At 39.2% G+C, this 20074-nt stretch overlaps 1 protein-coding gene across 4 annotated transcripts in view; it reads left to right on the plus strand.

Annotated features, from left to right (window-relative positions):
* KCNIP4 (potassium voltage-gated channel interacting protein 4) overlaps positions 1–18501 on the plus strand; it is a 213815-nt gene extending 195314 nt beyond the window's left edge. For 3 of the 4 annotated variants that reach the window (XM_054391396.1, XM_054391394.1, XM_054391395.1), the window contains 6 exons: positions 9819–9888; positions 13277–13347; positions 15363–15470; positions 16716–16820; positions 17145–17207; positions 18454–18501. In XM_054391396.1, coding sequence (XP_054247371.1) covers positions 9819–9888; positions 13277–13347; positions 15363–15470; positions 16716–16820; positions 17145–17207; positions 18454–18501 — 465 coding nt within the window. Of the gene's footprint in view, positions 1–9777; positions 9889–13276; positions 13348–15362; positions 15471–16715; positions 16821–17144; positions 17208–18453 lie in introns of all 4 variants that reach the window. The other variant, XM_054391397.1, reaches the window with a different exon arrangement.
* The last annotated feature ends 1573 nt before the right edge of the window (positions 18502–20074 follow it).

Genomic DNA, 20074 nt, shown 5'->3' on the forward strand with positions numbered 1-20074 from the left:
TGGCCTGGAAACACCTGATCCATTTTTTGGTTGCTCCAGAATTTTATTATTTTTTAGCATTTTCTATTATATTAATAAGCCATGAAAAGTGTGCACCTCAATCAAGGTACTCCTGCCATTCAGCTGGAATGTGCCCGGGCTCTTTGGAGTTCTCAGTTCAGCAAAGGACATGAAACTGGAGGTTGCAGGTTTTGGTCTGCAAAGGAGAAACCTTTCTTCATGTGATCATTGCTTTCTGCATTTAGGGTTCCTGGGAGCAGAATCTTTTGAGAAATCTCAGGGTACTTGAAGAAGTTTTCTGCTTCATTTCTCAATGAAGAACTAATTAGCATCCTAAGATGGAAGCCCATCCCTTTTCAATTTATGTGACTGTCTCAACACTGAGCAGTCTATGAACAGTCTAGAAGCTAATGCAAAGGAATTAATTGGGGTTTTTCTGTTTCTTATCTCTTAAGTAGTACAATTCTCCCGATTTGAGTCTCTCACCATTCCTCAGACTCCATCAAATAACCACAATGAATCTAGTTTAAAAAAAAAAAAAAAATCCCCTGCACTTCCAGGAGCGTTGAAAATAAATAAGTCATGTAGCATCTGCTTCACTGAGCCAGAGATGAAGTACCATCCCCTGCAACAGGGCCCAAGTTGTGGCAGCCTTATTTTCTTATTCTGTTCTCAGAAGTTATGGAACAAAGACAAATTTTATGTGTTGTAAAAGCAAGCATATCTTGCAAGAAGTTTTTATGCCCAGCCATTTGGACCTCAATGAGTCTCCATAACGAATGATGCAACTATGAGAAATGAAATCTCTTTCTTTGGCCTACCCTGTAGGAGAGAGAACTTTTTTTCATCTGTCTGATTCTCTAATACAGTTTCCTCTCTTTAAGGGTACAAGTAGCTTCTAGGGAAAACTGGAGCACCTTCCAAGCTTCTAAACTCTAACTCCCTCAAGAAAGAATAACAAAATAAAGGCTTCCATGGTTTTAAAGTAGAGAATTGACCTATAGTCAACAATTGCTGTTAGGGCTGGTACGATGTCCTTCATTCTGCTCATGTGAATCACTTGAGCAGGTCAAAGGGAGTGCACCTGAGTGACCAGCGCTTGCCAGCAAGGAGCTCTTCCCCCTCCTCTCCCCTAGAAACTCAGTGAAATTGAAGGGGCTTGATGAAAAACACTCACCCAGGAATGTGTGAGAGGTGGGTCACAGAAGCAGTGCTCACCTAAATGCAGCTCCTCCCAGGAGGCTGAGAACCTGGTCTTTACCAAAGTGTTTCCTATTACCTGCACTTGTGTGTACCTGAGGCATGGGCTCTGCTCCATTGAGTTTGATTGTAGCTCCTGCCCATTTGTGAAGTCAGGATTGTAAAATGCCCTCCTGGTGTGGCAAATAAGGGCACAAACAGCAAGCACCTTTCAGATGCCAGGGACTTCTCCATAAGGTTTGGTACGTCAAGCTTTGGGGTGAGCTTTTAAGTTTGGGGCTTTAGTTCTGTTGTTTACTATTGTTTTCTATCAGTTCTAATAACAGGAAAGTAAAAATTACTCTGGTCTGTGGGCATAGCTAAACAAGGAACAGTACTGATTAAAAGTGTTTCTGGCACCTTGCCTGCTGCATGGTGGAAGCAGCCAAAGTGTTGATTGTTATTTACTGTGTGAAGCCACACATGCTGGATGTGAGCCAGTTCTATTACTTCTGCTTGTTTGCCTCTGAAACCACCACAGCATGGAGGGGGTGGGAAGAGCCTTTTGTTCATTAGCAGGAAGCTCAACATCTTGTACATCTTCACTGTGCCGTTGGGGAGCATTATCATAGCTCTTCTACAGGAGGCTAAATAGAAGCAAGAAATCTTGTGTTTTACCTGATGGGACAAGGCTTGAAATGAGCTTTCACATGCATTTCACCAATGGATGGCAATGCAGAGTGATTCTAGCAGGCCCACTGGCTTCCACAGTGTTCCTATAAAGGTGTGCTGTTGTTACTGAGCTAGAAAATGAGGCTACAGCTTCTGTGGCAGCAGTGGTAATGCAACATGAGGTGTTGCCTCTGTGGGCCTTTAAGCTGATGTCATTTTATTGTACTGGCTCAGGGAGGGCAGATAGAAAGGAAGGATATCCCTTTAGACCCAGTAATTAGTGCACTCTATTTGGGGGTGCCTTCTGTGTTCTAGATCCTGCTTTAAAAACTTGTTAACTCTGTATGTCTTTCATCCCATACAGCTCCTACCAAAACTGAGACAAGTATTTCTTCACCTCTGTTACTAGCTCTCAAGGCTCACAAGTGTGTTCAAGTATAGCTGACTGGAGCATGTTCTTTTATGTTCTGATCTATGTATGGCTTAATTCTGCATTAATTCTGCATTAGCTGTAAACAGTAGCAAGCTCTTTTAGGAAAAAAATCATCCCTCTTCAAGTTCTTGAATAAATCTAATCTAAGATACAACTTTGGTCAACATATTTCATCATTCATCACTCTTTGGTTATATGATTGCAGAGAAGTTTTTTTTTTTTTAATGTAAAGCAATAGCTGTTTCAATAAAGAAAAGCACTGAAAACCTTTTTTACAGTCCACTTCTGAGAAAACTAAGATAAGAAAACAAATTAGATAAAAAACCCCAAGAACGAATTCAGGCAGGAGGTTAAATTAAAAGCTATCCCTTTTCTGAGAACACAAAAAAGTAGAAGTGGTAATTGAAATTAAAAAAAAAAAAAAAACACCACAGCAGTTTTCACTGTAATTGAATTGAACGCAGGTTATTCATTAGAGAAAACGACTGAAAATCCATCAAGCTAGAAATAGGTCATTATAAACATTCTTATCTACAATGTGCATTGTTGTACACCATGGGGTTAACATCCCAGAGGTGGAAAGAATATTAATATTGTCCTTAAAATTAAAACTTTCATAAGAGTAATTTCAAGCAGTGTAATAAATAAAAATGAAAAAGCTCCACACCACCTTGTACTTTGAGCTTTTAAAATTCCTACTTACTGATTATCTTCATATGTCTTACACATATTAATGTACTGGGACTCTCAACTCTCCTACAAAGTAGGAAAGGCTTCACTGATGTACTAATTAATCTTCATTTTACTTCAGGAAGCTTTTAGAAGGAAAAAAAGGTGTATTAAATTCTTCCAGCTATAACTGCATTTTAAGTACACTTTGTCCTATACCCTTTATGTGTTCTACTTTAAATAGACATAGCATAATTATGGTGTATGAATTATGCTCAAACAACAACCAAAAATTCCCTGATTTAGATCTCTGGTATGCCTAGATCCATACTAGCTTGAAAGTTTTGTGTTTACCACTACAACATTAATCATTCATTAATTAAATAAATAAATACAGAATATAAGTTTAAAATGTTAGAAAAGTTAGCAAAATATTTAAATCACTTAAGGGAACATGAAAATTTATTTGAGTAAAAATTATGTTTCTGGGTTATTTGAGGAATTATTTTCTCTTTGAGAAAATTAACTGACATTCTATTAATAAGGAGCACATAGAAGGCAACTATGTTTGTTGGCTAGAGTAGCTGGCAGCCCAACTGCTGAACCAGTATAAAAGGTTATAAAGCTGAAGAGGGCTTCCCTCTATAGCAGAAGGCAAGAAAAGGCATTTTCGTATTTCTGCTGAGCGTGTCTTTAGTCTGAAATGTGATGAAGCCTTGCTTTTGTGGTTTCATCTGCACAAATCATCCCCAGAACAAACTTTTCCTTTGAACCTGTGTGGTGGCCACTGCTGATGACCAGGCATCCAATGCTCCTGTGTTCAAAACTTTCTCTTACCCATCACTTCCACTTCAGCCTGCCTCTGCTGCCCTTCCCATCTTCGCACATCTGTCGGTAATTACCAGCAGCTCCTTCAGCAGCTTGCCAGAGGAAGACAGGTAAGGTCTGGATGTGCTGCATTATATCATAGGCCAGGCCAGACCTCAAAGTGGTAGGTGTAAAGATAGGATAAACCCCATTTTCATTCTTTGTGAGACACTGACTTGCCAATCATCCTCCCAGTCGGTTGAAAACCTGCCTTTTATAGTAGTCAAACAGCAAAGCTCGAGGAACACAGAGACAGGAAAATAATATAACTGCCTGATCAAAAGAGCCAAGGCAGGTATCTCTTCTCTAGTCATTGCAATTATCTCATACCTGCACTGATTTCCTGAAGGCTTCCTCAAAGCTCCCATCTGACATGTTGAGGTGTTCAATGATAAATCTATACAAAGGGAACTAAACGTTTCTGTCATTCATCTAGTTCCAAAAAGTTAGTTAAAAGCAGGAGCCCAAATACTGACAACACAGCAGTCCATAAGGAGCCAGTTCAAAGAAGCTCTTCAGAGAAATGAAAGTCTCTAACAGATTACAGACATGGGGTCTGGTCTTTTATTTCATAGAAGCAACCCCATGAGATTTTACCACCATCTAATGGGCAATACTTTGCTTATAGCTCAATCTCTGTGATTCCATTGCCCTCTTGGAGGGATCTAACCATGCCAGGAAATCATGAGCACTCCTCTCCCCATGTCTTTTGTTATTTCTTCTTCTACCATTATTTAGAACAAAAGAAATAAAAGAGCATAAGTATGGGTTTTTTTTCTGTGATTTTTTAAAAACCACTATATTAATGATTAAGGCAAAAGATCTTTTCAACTATCTAACTATTCCCAGGTTAGCCTCCCTGCTCACATTTTCTTGTGCTTTGTTCAGCCACACTTCAAACATTTCAAGAGAGGGTTTCTCTGAATTAGCTTTATGAGGCTGCTTCACAGGCTAGTACATGGCATCTCTTTTAAGGAGGATATCTTTCGAGATATTTTTCAGTCTGCATTTGCTTTTCCTTTCATGGCATCAAAATCTTCTTTCCCCCAGAAACCTCATTTTGTTTGGATCATCTACTTTGAAGTTTGGCTATAATAATTCCACTTTTACTAGCTGCTGTGGGTTTTTTCCCCCCTACTTTTAGGGTTTCTCCTACTTTGGCCAATAGTGTGATCTGAACTCCAGCAATGCCATCCAGCCCCTTTCACAAAGATCACTATTGATCTGTGCTCTGCTTTTTGGTTCTTTTTTTTCTTTTGTTGTTTCGGTTGGTTTTGGTTTTTTTTTACTGGGAAAAAACCAAACAAACCCAAACAGTATCAAGAGTAAGCCCTGTATCCTAAGAGTACTTTTAGCATGTAAAGTTAATCACACTAGTACTCACTCACTTCAAAATAGACAATGAAATCTATTTCTGATGAATTTATGATGGATAGGTGGTGTATTTACTACAGAGTATATTGTAGTATATTTACTACAGAGAAATGAGTTACAAAGTAACAAAGTGATTTGTTTGTCTAACTTACAGTAAATTGCAAATATTTCTTCCCAGCTTAGAGCTCAAAGGTTGGTCCAAACTTGAGCTTAGCAGCTGTTGGTGCCTATGGGCTTGCAGGCGTAGGAGCCCTTGAGGCTCTTACCAGCAACACCCCCTGCAGGTGCTGCACACACACCAAGCTGGCCAGGACTCTCTTGGTCCCCAGTGGCCTTAGAGACCCACTCTCAGTGTGTCCTTTCCTCTCCAGATTCCTGCTTACCTTGGTGCCTCTGCACTCCTCTGGGCTAGTGGAGCTAAGCCTTCGATGGGCTTATGGCTCCTGTGAGCATTTGAGTGCTCCCCAGCCTCCAATGTCTCTGTGCTCCTCTGTGGGTGTGCAGACAAGTTCTTACCACACAGCCTAATAAAAGCCAGTACACACAGCCACGAGCAGTATGCTCATAAAATACAAACAGTTTTATTAGGTATAAATAAAATATAAACAAGTTTAGAAGTGCATTAACTCGTGGGTTGGTTTTGTGCTCTGCTTGAAGTACATTCAGTGATCAGCAGAGACAACTAAATCATTTTATAATGTGTCAGCTGCATATTATGTGAATTTCAAAGCTATAAGGCAGAAAAAAACTGTAAAAAGCCAATCCCTGCACTGGCCCTAGAGGAATTAGGTGCAGCAGTCTTTGAATTCTCTTCTTTCTACATCTGCATGCTGAGATTTTGAGACAAATTTGGTGTATAAACTTCTCCTAATGTGCAAGTCCACATCAGGACATTATCCACTATTTGCAATTAAATAAAACACCTAGTTAAAATAGAGCTTATTTTCATCAGTAGCATAAGTACTCACTTGATATCATCTTCAAGTAGTTTTCTTTAATGTCCAAGTAGGTCATGTCTCAATATTGCTTCTGGCTGTCAAATTAAGATCACTGTTTTTTCATGGTCCATAAGCACTGCAGTTGCTGAGAGAACACTGGGTTTTCCTGTTTGCCATGAGAATTTACCATATCAATGTAACATGGTGCTATTGGTAACACTCACTCCTGCTGGCAATCCTGAATTGTACCTGCTCTTTTTCCAAGAAAGGATTCTTTCTCTGTGTCCTTTCTCTGGCTTATGTCACAGAAAAAACATGGGCAAAACCTGACACAAAGGGAGAATGCAGAAGAATATTAAGAAATAGATTATTTCATGGTTTTCACAGTATTTACCATTGCTTAAAAGTGAGCTGGGATTTTGGATCTGTCTGACTGGAAATTTGCATCTATCTGATGTGTTCTTGGTTTGATCTTGGACTGTTATGTCTGACAAATGAGGTAATACTTGGTGAAAGTGTGATTAAAACTGAGCTGTGAAAGAGCTTCAGAAAGGGAAGAAAAAATTTTTAGATGTGAGGATTCAAAGCAAGGGGGTGAGAGACCTGTTCTTTCAAGAACTGTGAAAGACTACATGAAATAGTAGTTACCCTATTAGACTATTGCAAAGGTGAAGAGAAAAGGAACAGGAGTAAGGCAGCAGACAGAGGAACTGAGAATAGGCTCTGGGAAGAGCTCTCTCTGCAGACTGTAGTGAGATGAGTGCAGAAAGGACCTGGAACAAGATTCGTCCTTAGGCAGAACTGAGCAGCTCTGGAGAAACCCAGGGGATTGGGAAGTCTGGGAAGAAGACGAAGGGCTGCCATGTGTTGAAGGCCAACTGGGATATCACATTAAGCAACATATCACTCAAAGGAGAGATTAGAAGCAAGCTGTTGTGGATTTGTAGCTGTAGGAAGGAAAGTTATATGCTTCAGAAAGCTTGACACTGAAATTGCTATTGCCATGGTGTCGTTGCTCTTTGGCTTTTATGCCACTCCAGGTTTTGTTTTCAGTTTGCAACGTTACACTTCATGCAATATAAATTGTACCACCCCTTCTCAGCCAGTTATGTCATCTAAACATGAGATATAGTTTTTTAATGACCCAGCAGCTTACTGATAAGAGGAACTGGACTGGGGGCTTAACTTGTGGAATTTTTGGTAGAATTGGTTTTAAGGTATATGTATGCTGTTTCAAAATGAAATGGGTGTTCTTCAATTAAGTTTTGTGCTTATGGAAAATCTGAACTTCAGTCAGAATAGAGGTGAATGCTAAAAATTGCAGATAGCAATAATTAACTCAGTGGACATGAACATATCTGTAAAATGAAGAACAAAACCCGACAGCAGATAAAGCATGGAATAGAACCTATAATGCTAAAGCCTCTAATTAAAATATATTTTAAATTGTCAAAGCTCCTAATACAGTTTTATCCATCATACAAAATTGCTTGCTATGCAGACAAGAGTCTGAGCTCTGAGTTTGTTTCTCCTTCATTCTCCTTCTTACATTTCACCAGTTCTCCTTTTTTTTTTTTTTTTTGTGTGTGTGTGTGCCCCCTTTTGGAATTTGCCTCTTGTCTAAAAGGAGTGTTGATTAGGTAGTACAGAGGAATCCACCTGTTGCAGTGTTCTTAGAAATGAGAAAAGACAGCTGAAGCTTTTAAATAATTTACAGGTTTTGGAATGGTTCATATGACCCTGTACTGGAGGGGTAATTTCCCAGAAGTAAAGCTGCAAGCACAAGAGATCATCAAAAGGCAGAGATGTATTTTTTATTCCCTGTCTCTTCTTTCTGTTGGTTTATATTATTTTCTTTTTAAAGGAGGGAGCACTGGACTCAGGAAAAAAGTTCAATTTTAATTTTTGCTCCTTTTTGTTCTCCAGAAGGAAAATATAATACAACATTAATGCAATTTTAAAAGACTCTCAAACAGAAATTTTCTGTAACAAAATAAATGATACACAGCTGGAGGAAAAAGAATATAGGAAATGGTTTAAATAAACCTCACCTTTTTCTTTCAAACTATTTAATTATTTTCCTCTCTTTTATAAGAGTTTAAAGAAAGGTTGGAAAGATTTTTTTAATTATAGTATTATTTATAGTTGGTACAATGGAAGATGTCAGCAATAACTTGATATAAAGCCATGGGGCATACTTAACAACGACAATATTAAATCTCTTCCACTGAACTAGAGAAATCTCCTGATAAACACATGAAAGCCAGATTTATGACTCAAGAAAGAGCAGTCTTGGAGGTAAATGATGTTGACTACATATATAGAGATGCTGGATTCATTTCACCATTCTTCCCATTCCCCAAAGGCTCTGGTTTGCAAGGCAGTGTGACCCAGCAGTCAGTATCTGTCTGGTCTCACAGAAACCTGTGCTCAAGTTCTGTCTCCTCATCAGTGACAGCTTCTGTGACCAGGAACAAGGCATTTTTTATTTCTGTCACTGTGACCTCTGTTTGTCTGTTCTGAGCAAACAGAATTGTTTCTTACTATGTGTTTGCACAGCTTAGTTATGGTGAAGAGCTCATTTTGGCTGAGGATAAGTGACATAAATCAAAATAACCCTAGGTCTACAGTTCTGCATTGTACAGGTGGTGCATTCATCTCTCAATTAGCAAGACTGCAGTATTTGTTTCTTAGCAGAAGCTGTCAGAACTATGAATATCTCAGTGTTGCTTATTTGATCTAGTAGCATTTACTCTCACAGGAAAAGCTGTTACTACACTGATAAAAGAAGTTACACTGTTCTTCATCTTCATTTAAAGCTATTTTCTTTCCCCGAGTTGTGATTAGGAGCACATGAGTTTGAGCCACCTGTCCAAATAGCATACCAAGAGATATGTGTATGAACTTTAACACTTCATTTGTCTTCTCTTATTTAGCTTTGTTTCTAGAAATACTTTCCTTCTGAAGAGCTTGCCAGGGTTTTTTTTGCTCTCTGTGTTAAAGAAGGAATTAAGGCAAGAATGAATTAAGTTCACTGTCCAAAGTCAGCTGCTAAGTCTGGCAAATTCAGGGCAAGAAGTCAACTGTCAGATCTTTGACGTCTGTGTGTGACTTAGTAAGCAATGCAGTATTCCTTCTGCTTTTCTTACCTCTTTACATAAGTATTTTTTTGAGAAGTCACCATTCTAATCCTCTTTTTTCCTCTCCCTCACTTCCTTTCATTTTCTTTGTAATCCCTTTGCATTCACTTTCACCTTATTCTTTCTTACGTATTTCAGTTTATGTGAAAGAGATATAAAGAGGAGCTGCAGGGTTTGAATAAGATACAATCCTGTTGGTTTCCATAACGTGCAAATGCTGCTGTCAGCTGTGCGAGTCACCACCCCTGGCCCACAGGAGCCCTGGTAGCTCCATACACTGCAGCAGAGGGGTTGTGGCTTATGGCTCTCGCTCAGGTCTCAAGGCTGAAATTGAAATGTGGCACAAAGTCATGCTTTGTCCCATGGGAACTCTTTAGGAGGATACTTAAAGCTGCCACTTAATGCATTAATATTTGTTTGGAAGTGCAAAATCAGACATATTAACCTTTCAGAGTCACACACATGTTCTTTATGGTCTCTTGAACATATGATCTGCCTGGGTCAGATGGGCTGGTTTTAATTTCTTGTCTTTCACTTTTTTTTCAGGAATGTCCCAGTGGTGTTGTCAATGAAGAAACCTTCAAAGAGATTTACTCTCAGTTCTTTCCACAGGGAGGTGAGTCCTTGGCAGACATACCCAGTACTGCAGTTATGTTCCTTAGTTCCCAAGTCTGACAGAAGAGCCTGTTGTTAAATGAACAAGATTGCTGTCTCAGGCTCTGTCTGAACTCATGCTGCACTTCCTCCATGGCTGGGCACATGTTCAAGTGTCTAGTTCTGACCGAAATACAATGTTATCTACAAGAAGTCAGTCTTCTGTTATGAAGTTACTACCTGTGTTTTGGCATCTTTAAAAACCAGGTTCTTTCTTTTTAAACTGTCTGCATAGTTTTCCCCATTCTGTTTTATTCCACAAAACCTTTCACAGCAGGAATGAAAACTGTAGGAGGCACTGCAGGCAAAACTCCCTTGACTTCTGTAGGGCTTCTCTACTTAGAGGGCATTTGTGACTAACCTGAAGTTCAATTAATGGGTTTCCAGGGGTTTTATTAATTTCTTTATCTTCATTAGCTTTTAGTGCAATGAATGTAACATGAACATTTTTTTTTTGCCTTGAACCTCAGATTTTATTTTGATCTGAATTGTTTTCTTCTTTTTTTCTTCCTCTTGCTTTTACTGTTCAGTCCTCCCTCTTCATATTTTCCTACAGCTCTTCAATCCTGCCTCTTCATCTTCTCCCACAGCTCTTGAGATCTGCATGTTTCCTTGGGACTGTTCATAGCCTTTTCTTTTCACTTCCATTAACAAAAAAAATGCAACAAACCCACAACAAACAAAAACCCACAAATAATTGATGGAAACAAAATGTCTCTCAATTAGTTTTATTTTGAACAAAGGCCTGGAAGGTAAAGAGCAGCATTCAGTGTGGATTACCATTGCTGAGATCCTTAACAAGTAGGCACACTCAATAGGGAAGGACAAAAGACTACAAGAGTTGACCTGCCTGCTGATTATTTCTGTATCTAAGCTTTTAAAGCAGGCTAACAATTATAGTTTCAGATATTATATTCTTTTGGCTAGTGAGAATAATTCTTTCTATGTGATTTGCTACCCCTTCAATACACTTAAAACAATAATAAAAAATAATCATCTATCCTATTGTAACACTCTGAACTGTTTATAGGTGAAGAGAGAGCACACCTTATTGACCACTTCAGTTAGGCACAGCCAGTTTTGACAAAGGTTTTTAAGCACATCATATGATGGTGATATGAAATAAGCAGCAAGCCAGCTTTCAGAATCTGGTTCTCTGGTCAGAATTTTACCCCACCTGTGGGTAAGCATGAGCTGAGTGCAGCAGCAGCTTTATGAGAAGCTCAACTTCAACAGGCCTGGCTTCAGAGGAAGCAGGATATTCCAGATGCATAGATGGTAGTGTCTGCTTCTCTCATGTAGAGGGAATGAATGAACACATTTTTCTTTTCTAACATATTGCCTCCTGAGCTGGTTGATGGGGTCAAGGAGCAGTGTTGTACTCCTGAAATCCATGTGGAATTAGTTCGAGACTTGTTGAGTCACTTGGATATTCACAAGTCCATGGGACCTGATGGGATTCATCCTAGGGTGCTGAAAGAGCTGGCAGATGAGCTGGCCAAGCCTCTCTCCATCATTTTCCACCAGTCCTGGCTCACTGGAGAGGTCCCAGAAGACTGGAAACTGGCCAATGTGACTCCCATCCACAAGAAGGGACGGACAGAAGAACCTGGGAACTCCAGGCCTGTCAGCCTGACCTCAGTGCCAGGGAAAATCATGGAGCAGATTGTCTTGGGGGCAATCACTGCATACCTGAAGGATAGCCAAGGAATCAGGCCCTGCCAACATGGATTTAGGAAGGGCAGGTCCTGCCTCACCAACCTGATCTCCTTCTATGATCAGGTGACAGCCTGGTGGACGTAGGAAAGGCTGTGGATGTAGTCTACCTGGACTTCAGCAAGGCCTTTGACACCATCCCCCACAGCAAACTCCTGGCCAAGCTGTCAGCCTGTGGCTTGGACAGCAGCACTCTGCGCTGGGTTAGGAACTGGCTGGAGGGCCGAGCCCAGAGAGTGGTGGTGAATGGTGCCACATCCAGCTGGCAGCCTGTCACTAGTGGTGTTCCCCAGGGATCAGTGCTGGGCCCCATCCTGTTCAATATCTTTATTGATGATCTGGATGAGGGGATTGAGTCCATCATCACTAAATTTGCAGATGACACCAAGCTGGGAGCAGGTGTTGATCTGTTAGAAGGTAGAAGGGCTCTGCAGAGGGACCTTGACAGGCTGGACAGATGGGCAGAGTCCAACAGGATGGCATTCAACAAGTCCAAGTGCCAGGTGCTGCACTTCAGCCACAACAACCCCATGCAGAGCTACAGGCTGGGGTCAGAGTGGCTGGAGAGCAGCCAGGCAGAAAGGGACCTGGGGGTACTGGTTGACAGGTGCCTGAACATGAGCCAGCAGTGTGCCCAGGTGGCCAAGAGAGCCAATGGCATCCTGGCCTGCATCAGGCATAGTGTGGCCAGCAGGAGCAGGGAGGTCATTGTACCCCTGTACACAGCACTGGTTAGGCCACACCTTGAGTACTGTGTCCAGTTCTGGGCCCCTCAGTTTAGGAAAGATGTTGAATTGCTGGAGCGTGTGCAGAGAAGGGCAACGAGGCTGGGGAGAGGCCTTGAGCACAAGCCCTATGAGGAGAGGCTGAGGGAGCTGGGACTGTTTAGCCTGGAGAAGAGAAGGCTCAGGGGAGACCTCATTGCTGTCTACAACTACCTGAAGGGAGGCTGTAGCCAGGAGGGGGTTGGTCTCTTCTCCCAGGCAACCAGCACCAGAACAAGAGGACACAGTCTCAAGCTGCACCAGGGGAGGTTTAGGCTGGAGGTGAGGAGAAAGTTCTTCACAGAGAGAGTGGTTGGCCATTGGAATGGGCTGCCCAGGGAGGTGGTGGAGTCACCATCCCTGGAGGTGTTCAAGAGGGGATTGGACGTGGCACTTGGTGCCATGGTTTAGATAGTCATGAGGTTTAGGGTGACAGGTTGGACTCGATGATCTTTGAGGTCTCTTCCAACCTTCTTGATTCGATTCTATTCTATTCTATATGAAATGGATCCCCTGTGACAGTCATTTAGCTGATAAAGTAGCATTCCCATTAGCACAGATTGTTTCAGACTACAATATCATGACTTCTTTGCTATTCATTCACATATCAGTAATTAGCAGAAATGGGAATAAAAGTGAGTAAAGACGTTCTAGACCAGAATTTCATATTTCCTGTTTCTAACAGTGTGACTACTCCCATCCTTGCATTTAAAACTGATCCCTCCTGCCTGCCAAAACCAAGAAGCTTCAACTGAATTGAAAATTTAGTCTTGCTATCAAATTTTGTTAAGTATATTTTTTTATGTGTTTTTTCATGGCATGAAGTATGATGTGCTCACTAGGAACTATTTTTACTGTTTTAAATTGTAGATTCCACAACTTATGCACATTTTCTGTTTAATGCATTTGACACTGATCACAATGGATCTGTAAGTTTTGAGGTAAGTGATGCTGCTACTTTTTTTCTCTGCAACTGAGTATTTTGCCATTCCTTGTAATTAAGTCCAGTTTGGTGGCTTTTTTACATGAAAAATTTAGCTTATGTGACTCAAGTTTCAAGTTTTCCAAGCTGTTTAAAGACATTAGTCATTATTATTGTTTTACTTTATTATTTATTGTTTATTATTGTTGTTTTACATTATTATTGTTGTACATCCCCAAATGCTAACTCAGACCATGCTATGTAACATTTTTATAAATCTGTTCATTAAAAGGACAATCCAATTTATATGCAAGTTACATAAAATAATCCTTATTTTCCTCCCTGCCTTTGGAAAGTGAGGAGGACTCTGTTGTGGGGATGACTCAGCCAAAATAGGATTGCTCACACACTCTGTTAGTTTCAGAAGGCTCTGCAAATGAAAGGCTTTAAAGCAATTGTATTTAAAAGCACAAGAGTTTGAAATGTTGCTGCTGCCAAATTTCAAAAATAAATGCAGAGTTTTTAAATACAATAAAAGCTATTGGAGACCTTTGCAGAGGACTTCAGGCAAAACCATCAAGAATGTAAAACAACACAGAAAAGATTTGAAGACATGGTTCTAAATTTAAAAGGTTAATTGCTAATGCTGTAATGTGATCAAATCTGTTCTGAATTTCTTGAACATTTTAATACTTAACAGTACATTGTTAAAGGGCTGTTTGGAGATTTAACCTTGTGACCTTCAATTTGTCACTGAGATGTAGACAAGACAAGCTGAGCAAAGCCTTTTCATGTATGCACATACACTAATAAGACAGAGACTTGTAACAGACTAAGAAAACCCAGAGCACACCATTTGAGTGGCTAAAAATACTGAAGCTGTCAAAAGAGACGTCTGTGCTTATTTAGACCATCTGAGGCCATGAGTCTGTGTATGCTTCACTCTGCTGGGTATACTGTGGCACATCAGACCTTTGTAATTTGTGTCTGACCTGAGCTCAGCCTTGCCCTATGTTCCTGTTTTAAGGCAATGCATGTACGTTGCTGGTGCTGATAAGACATTTTTCATTGTCTTGGCTTTAATGTTCGTCTAAGACTTCCTCTATATCTTTGTCAATGATGTAGAAATGCACATTTAAATATAAGCTTTAGCTATATTCTGCTCAGCCTGTTGTGGAGATAATTTCACAGATTTATGGGTTTACTTGCTTATCAAATAGAAAAAGGTGGGGGAGACAGTTAGGAAAAGCCATTATTTAAATAAAGTTAACTTGCTAGGAAATACAGAAGACAGGTGATAACACATCCCACTGGATGTTTTCTCCAATCTATAAAGGTGTATTTATTACTTTTGAAAGAAATACCTGTAATCAAATGCTACATATAAATAATCTCAAAAGTCTTCTGATTTACTTCAGTGGAATAGCTCGGCAGCAGTAGAGAATTGGTGGGTCCCACATGCATTATGTAGAAATATTATTCCCCATCCTATTTCCAGTCAAAGGTTTAAGTATTGAGGTGTACTGTAGCATGCAAAGTTTTAAATGTTGACTGCAGCAGATAGGTCTGAGAGGTCTGAGAACCACACATATACCACTTCCAACAAGGTACAGAATTAACAAGAAATTAATGTTCCTTAGTAGAATGTTCTCCCCAAATCGGTCTCCTGTGCTTGGCTTAATCTAACTCCCACTTAAGCCTTTTTTTTGGACCATTAAACCAAGGGGATTACTTTTGCCTGCTATTAAGTTCAACAGAAACTGCTTATGTGAGGCATTTCAGAGAATAAATCCAGTAACTGAAAGTTATGGCTTATTTTACAGAAAATTACTCAATTTACTTATTAATTATGAGTGTAGCAAACAGTGCCTAAATTGCTGTTTATTTAAATAATTAACAATCTTTATCACTTACTCTGAAGTGAAAGATTTAGAAATAACACACCATTCCAGACTTCTCTGCTTCTGATGGATAGATTATTCTGGATTTCTGGGTGTTTGTGAAAAAACTGACCAAGACCTTTTGTCTATTTAGGATTTCGTTATGGGTCTCTCAATTTTACTGCGAGGGACAGTACAGGAGAAACTGAACTGGGCTTTCAATTTGTATGATATAAATAAGGATGGATATATAACTAAAGAGGTAAGCTCTACTTTTTACAGTAATCACAGCTGAATGTTGTGTAGCTAAGATCCACTTTCAAAGAATGGCTTCATGCTGCATTAGATCTGTTAACATGAAATAAGACTTGCTAAAAGTAATGTACAGCACAGGGATTTCCACCTCAACATGAGGTAAAACTTCTTTACTGTAAAGGTCACAGAGCACTGGAAAAGGTTCCCCAGAGAGGTTCTGGAGTCTCCTTTTCTGGAGACTTTCAAGACCCATCTGAATGTGTTCCTGTGTGACCTGTGCTGGATTCTATGGTCCTGCTCTGGCAGGAGGGTTGGACTCAAAGACCTCCCAAGGTCCCTTCCCACCCCTACTGTCCTGGGATCCCCTGTGATTCTGTGATTCTGTGAGTGTAATGTTCTCATTTTAAAGGCATATATAAAAAGTGAAAAGGGAAAATCTTAACAGAAATTGTAAAAGGTCAGAATTCTTCAGGCTCAGAAATGTTTGCCTTAAACATAGGCCTGTGTATTTGCACCTGCAGCCACTGAAGTGCAGTAGTTTAGTAGGATATTGGGAGAGGAAAAAGAATTAAGTATGCAGGCCACGATTGTTACACATTTTATGAATCCACCTGTAAACATTTTTACTTGAATTTCTATAAAAAGCTTCCTGTATGTTTTATTCTGCAAAGAGTCCAACACCTACTTTAATTACAAGGGGATCAAACGAGTCTTTTCTTAAAAAGAGAGATTCTTTCAAATCTGGGTCTTTAAGTAAGTAGATATATATTGCACTTAGAATTCTACACTTTTAGAGAAAGACTTCATGATTATTATAGAAAGGGTGATAGATTCAGGATAATTTCTCAGCGTGCTGGCTGATTACTTAGTTTTTAATTACTCTTACAGGTTTTGCTCTTTTAACAAAATTCAAAGCCCCTAGAGACCCTCTAGCTCCAACATCCCTGCCATAGCCAGGGACACCTTCCACTAGACTCAAAGCCCCATCCACGAGTTTGCACCTATTCAGAGTGATTTAAAATTAAAATCATGCATATGCTTCTATTTAACAGGTTTGTCTATGAAAGCTGAACTCACATGCTAGAATTTCTAGAAATACAGAACCTTCTTGAAGCTGTCCAGTCATAATATAACAGGCATAATCTCAAAACATTATTCTAAAATGTATATCCTAGACCTCATTTCTGTGCCCAAGTTAAAGCAATCTCTACAGCACACTAGACATTACAGAGATTTTTTTTTTTCTCCTCAGGAAATGCTTGATATCATGAAAGCAATATATGATATGATGGGGAAATGCACCTATCCTGTTCTCAAGGAGGATGCACCTCGACAACATGTGGAAACATTTTTCCAGGTGGGTTGGGTAACATCAGAGCCAAAAAAATCACTCTCTTAAGAGGTATGGAAAGGTTTTCATTCTTACAAAACTTTTGCATATCCTACCAATTTTGTAATCCTTTTTCTTCTGCGTGGTTCTATCCTAATTTTCTCAGATCTAATCGTTACACCTTCCTTTTTCAGCAATAAGCTTCCTAAGCTTGTTCTGCTCTATCACTTACTATGTCTTTACAGTAATTTGGCCTTGGTGTTCCTAGGCTGATATGTAACTGAAATGAACAATAGAAAGGACTTGTTATACACAGGAGGATAAACATACATTCTTATTCTTCCTGAACAGAAAATGGACAAAAACAAAGATGGAGTAGTCACCATAGATGAATTCATTGAGAGCTGCCAGAAAGTAAGTACTCAATGATAAGTACTGAACCTGTGTCTCTTGGCTGATGCTATTGTAGCACTGTACTGATTTCTGGAGTGACAGTGATGCTAACCCTAATACCCCAAGGTGCAGCATGTATGTACACCACTACACAAAACCACTAAAAAGTGTAAATAAACTTGTGACCTGAATCTGCAGCAGCGCTGTTACATACAAGCTGTGTCCACATACCTTGTGCCCTTGCCAGTGGCTGGGTGCTACTTGATAGCAAAAAAAAAAAATTTCTTTATGTTTGTATTTATTACTGTCTTCTGCCTATGCTGGGGAACACACTCCTGTTACAGTTGGCTCATGGCATTAATAATAATGTTGCTTGATTATCTGTCTTCTATAGGATGTATTTGGTTTCAGAAATGAGATTTGGGGTTTGAGTTTAGTCCAAGCCCTTCAAGAAACTTGATTCAGGATTTAACATGGCTTCAGCAGCTTTCTTCCCACATGTGGTTTGGAAAATGTTAGCTTTCTTTAATTTCCAGTAATTTATATAAAGGAAGCATTAATCTACTGGGTTGTTTGTTTTTTAAGCATGTAGTATACTCTCCTGTTGTACATATATTGTATTGTGCAACCAACTGTAGTGCCACTGAAGGGCCACCAAATACAGCCTACTACAAGCAAACCCTTTCTTCTGTACCCTGAAAGGTAAATCTTAACAAACCCCACCATTTTTTCCTAAAAATCTGAGCTGAGGAGTCAGTGTTGTGGTGGTATTTGCAAAACAGACTGACTTCAGTTCATGCAAAGATGCACACTTAAAGCTGTTTTACTTGAGAGTCCTGCCTAGATATGCAATAGGATGCCCTAAGAGTGCAAAAAAAGGCTCCTGTGTTCAGTACACAGAACCAGCAATTTCAGGCATGGAGTCACATTTAAGATACAATTCTTCCTTGAGTATTTATTGTCTTATTGTGTTAGACTGGATACAAACTTATAGCCTCCAAAATTCTGCAATTTTCTTAACATTCTACTGTATTCTGGGCAGAATAGTTTTGGTTTAATTAATAGACACAAAAACCTCTTTCAGTGTAGATCCATTACCAGCCTTTTTTCTGCTAACGATTTCTGCAAACAAGCTTAAAGTTGTCATTAACTGGAACTGTAAAATACTGTTAGCTCCACCCAATTTCACTATAGCTATTGGCCAGCCATACTTTTAATGCTGTATGATTTTGGGGTTTTTTGTTTTTGTTTGTTTTTTTTTTTACAGGATGAGAATATAATGAGATCCATGCAGCTCTTTGAAAATGTGATTTAATGAAGGCATTAGGTCTACAACTAATGGACAAATATGAGCTCTTCTGCAACGTTATCTAAAAGATGGATTTCCCACTTTATCATAAATAAAATTACTCAGCTTTACACTGAGACATGTATTATGCAAATAGATTTTTTTATTCTAAACTTTTCCCAACAAAACCCCCTTTCTAAATTATACAATTTAGCACTACAACAGTGGTTACTTAACTACCAAGATTGTTCTGAAAAGAAAGGTTTTTATTCAAAACTCAAAATAAACCCTGCCATTATGCAGCTTTATTATCATTCCGACTTCTAGATAAAACAGATACTTTCACAAAGAGATTAAATAAATACTCTTATGTTTTGCTACTCCTTGGTACTGGATTAAGCTCCAGGTGTTTGAGTGTATTTCTTAAAACTTAGCTTCTAATTTCTACAGAGGCATTACCAAATATTTTCTTTTCACGTTGGTATGTTGTAGTCCTCATTTTCCGAATGATACTTTAAGTGCTATAATCAACGTGCAATGCACATCTTGCTGCAATTGCCTTCTACCTTTGTTCTCCTCTTAAAAAGAAACCCCCCCCCAAACCTCACTAAATAGATAACTTGAAAGGAAGAATTTAGAGAACAGAAAAAAGAAACTGTTTATAGGTAGAGTAAGCTTCTATCGATCACACTTACCTAGTAAGTCTGCATTTCAATTAATGTGACTTGAGTATCAGGAGTCCTGCATCCTGTGTTCAAATTCTTCCTGGAGGCGTCTCCAAAGTTCTTTACATAAAATTAAGGATCTTCTGAGTTTTTCATGAAGAAACCTTATCTGGATCCTAACACTTTCTGCCTTTAATGAGGAAAAAGGCATGAACCTCTTTTGAAACTTCCATTCCACTTCAGTGCTCAGAATGACGCTAGTATGTAGTAACATCTACTAATATTGACTGCTAGACAGGCTAACATCTGTTTCAGCTTTTTGTAGTACCTTTAATTATGAGACAGAGTCAGAAAAAAAATGGGAAACTTCAGCTATATAATATCATCTATGTGTGATAAATGCATTTCATTTTCTAGGATCATTTCTTCATTAAGATTGGAGCTACCTGAATTCTGAACCTAGAAAGGTTTTTCTAAAAAAAAGTATGTACCTAAAATACAACACTGGCCCCCTCCCCCATGCCCATGTAATTTTTAAGATATATTGTCCACAGAGTTTATGCCAATTACTTCAAAATAGGTGAAATGCTATCAGAGATAGGCCAACCTTCATTGTGACAGTGCTGCAGAAAACTTGACAGGGGATTCATGAAGTAGGAAGAAAGTTGCAAGCATTCTTTTGCAAAAAAAAAAAAAATCAGGTATCTATTCTGGTGTAGAGATGGGAAGTTAGAGGCATGTTGAAGGCTGCTCTGCTATCACCAGTGTAGGAGAAGAGTAGTACAATACATGTACACCTGAAATCTGTTGTAGTGTGTTTGTGTAAACTAAATGTGCACATTTTGTAAAAAAAAATAAAAATAAACATGATGAAAACCAAGCAGCATGATGGATTCTTTTGAGTTGTTTAATCTGAAGAAATATAAGTAACATTT

This window comes from Indicator indicator, chromosome 23 (genome assembly GCF_027791375.1).
Source record: "Indicator indicator isolate 239-I01 chromosome 23, UM_Iind_1.1, whole genome shotgun sequence".
In the NCBI taxonomy this organism is placed as follows: Eukaryota; Metazoa; Chordata; class Aves; order Piciformes; family Indicatoridae; genus Indicator; species Indicator indicator.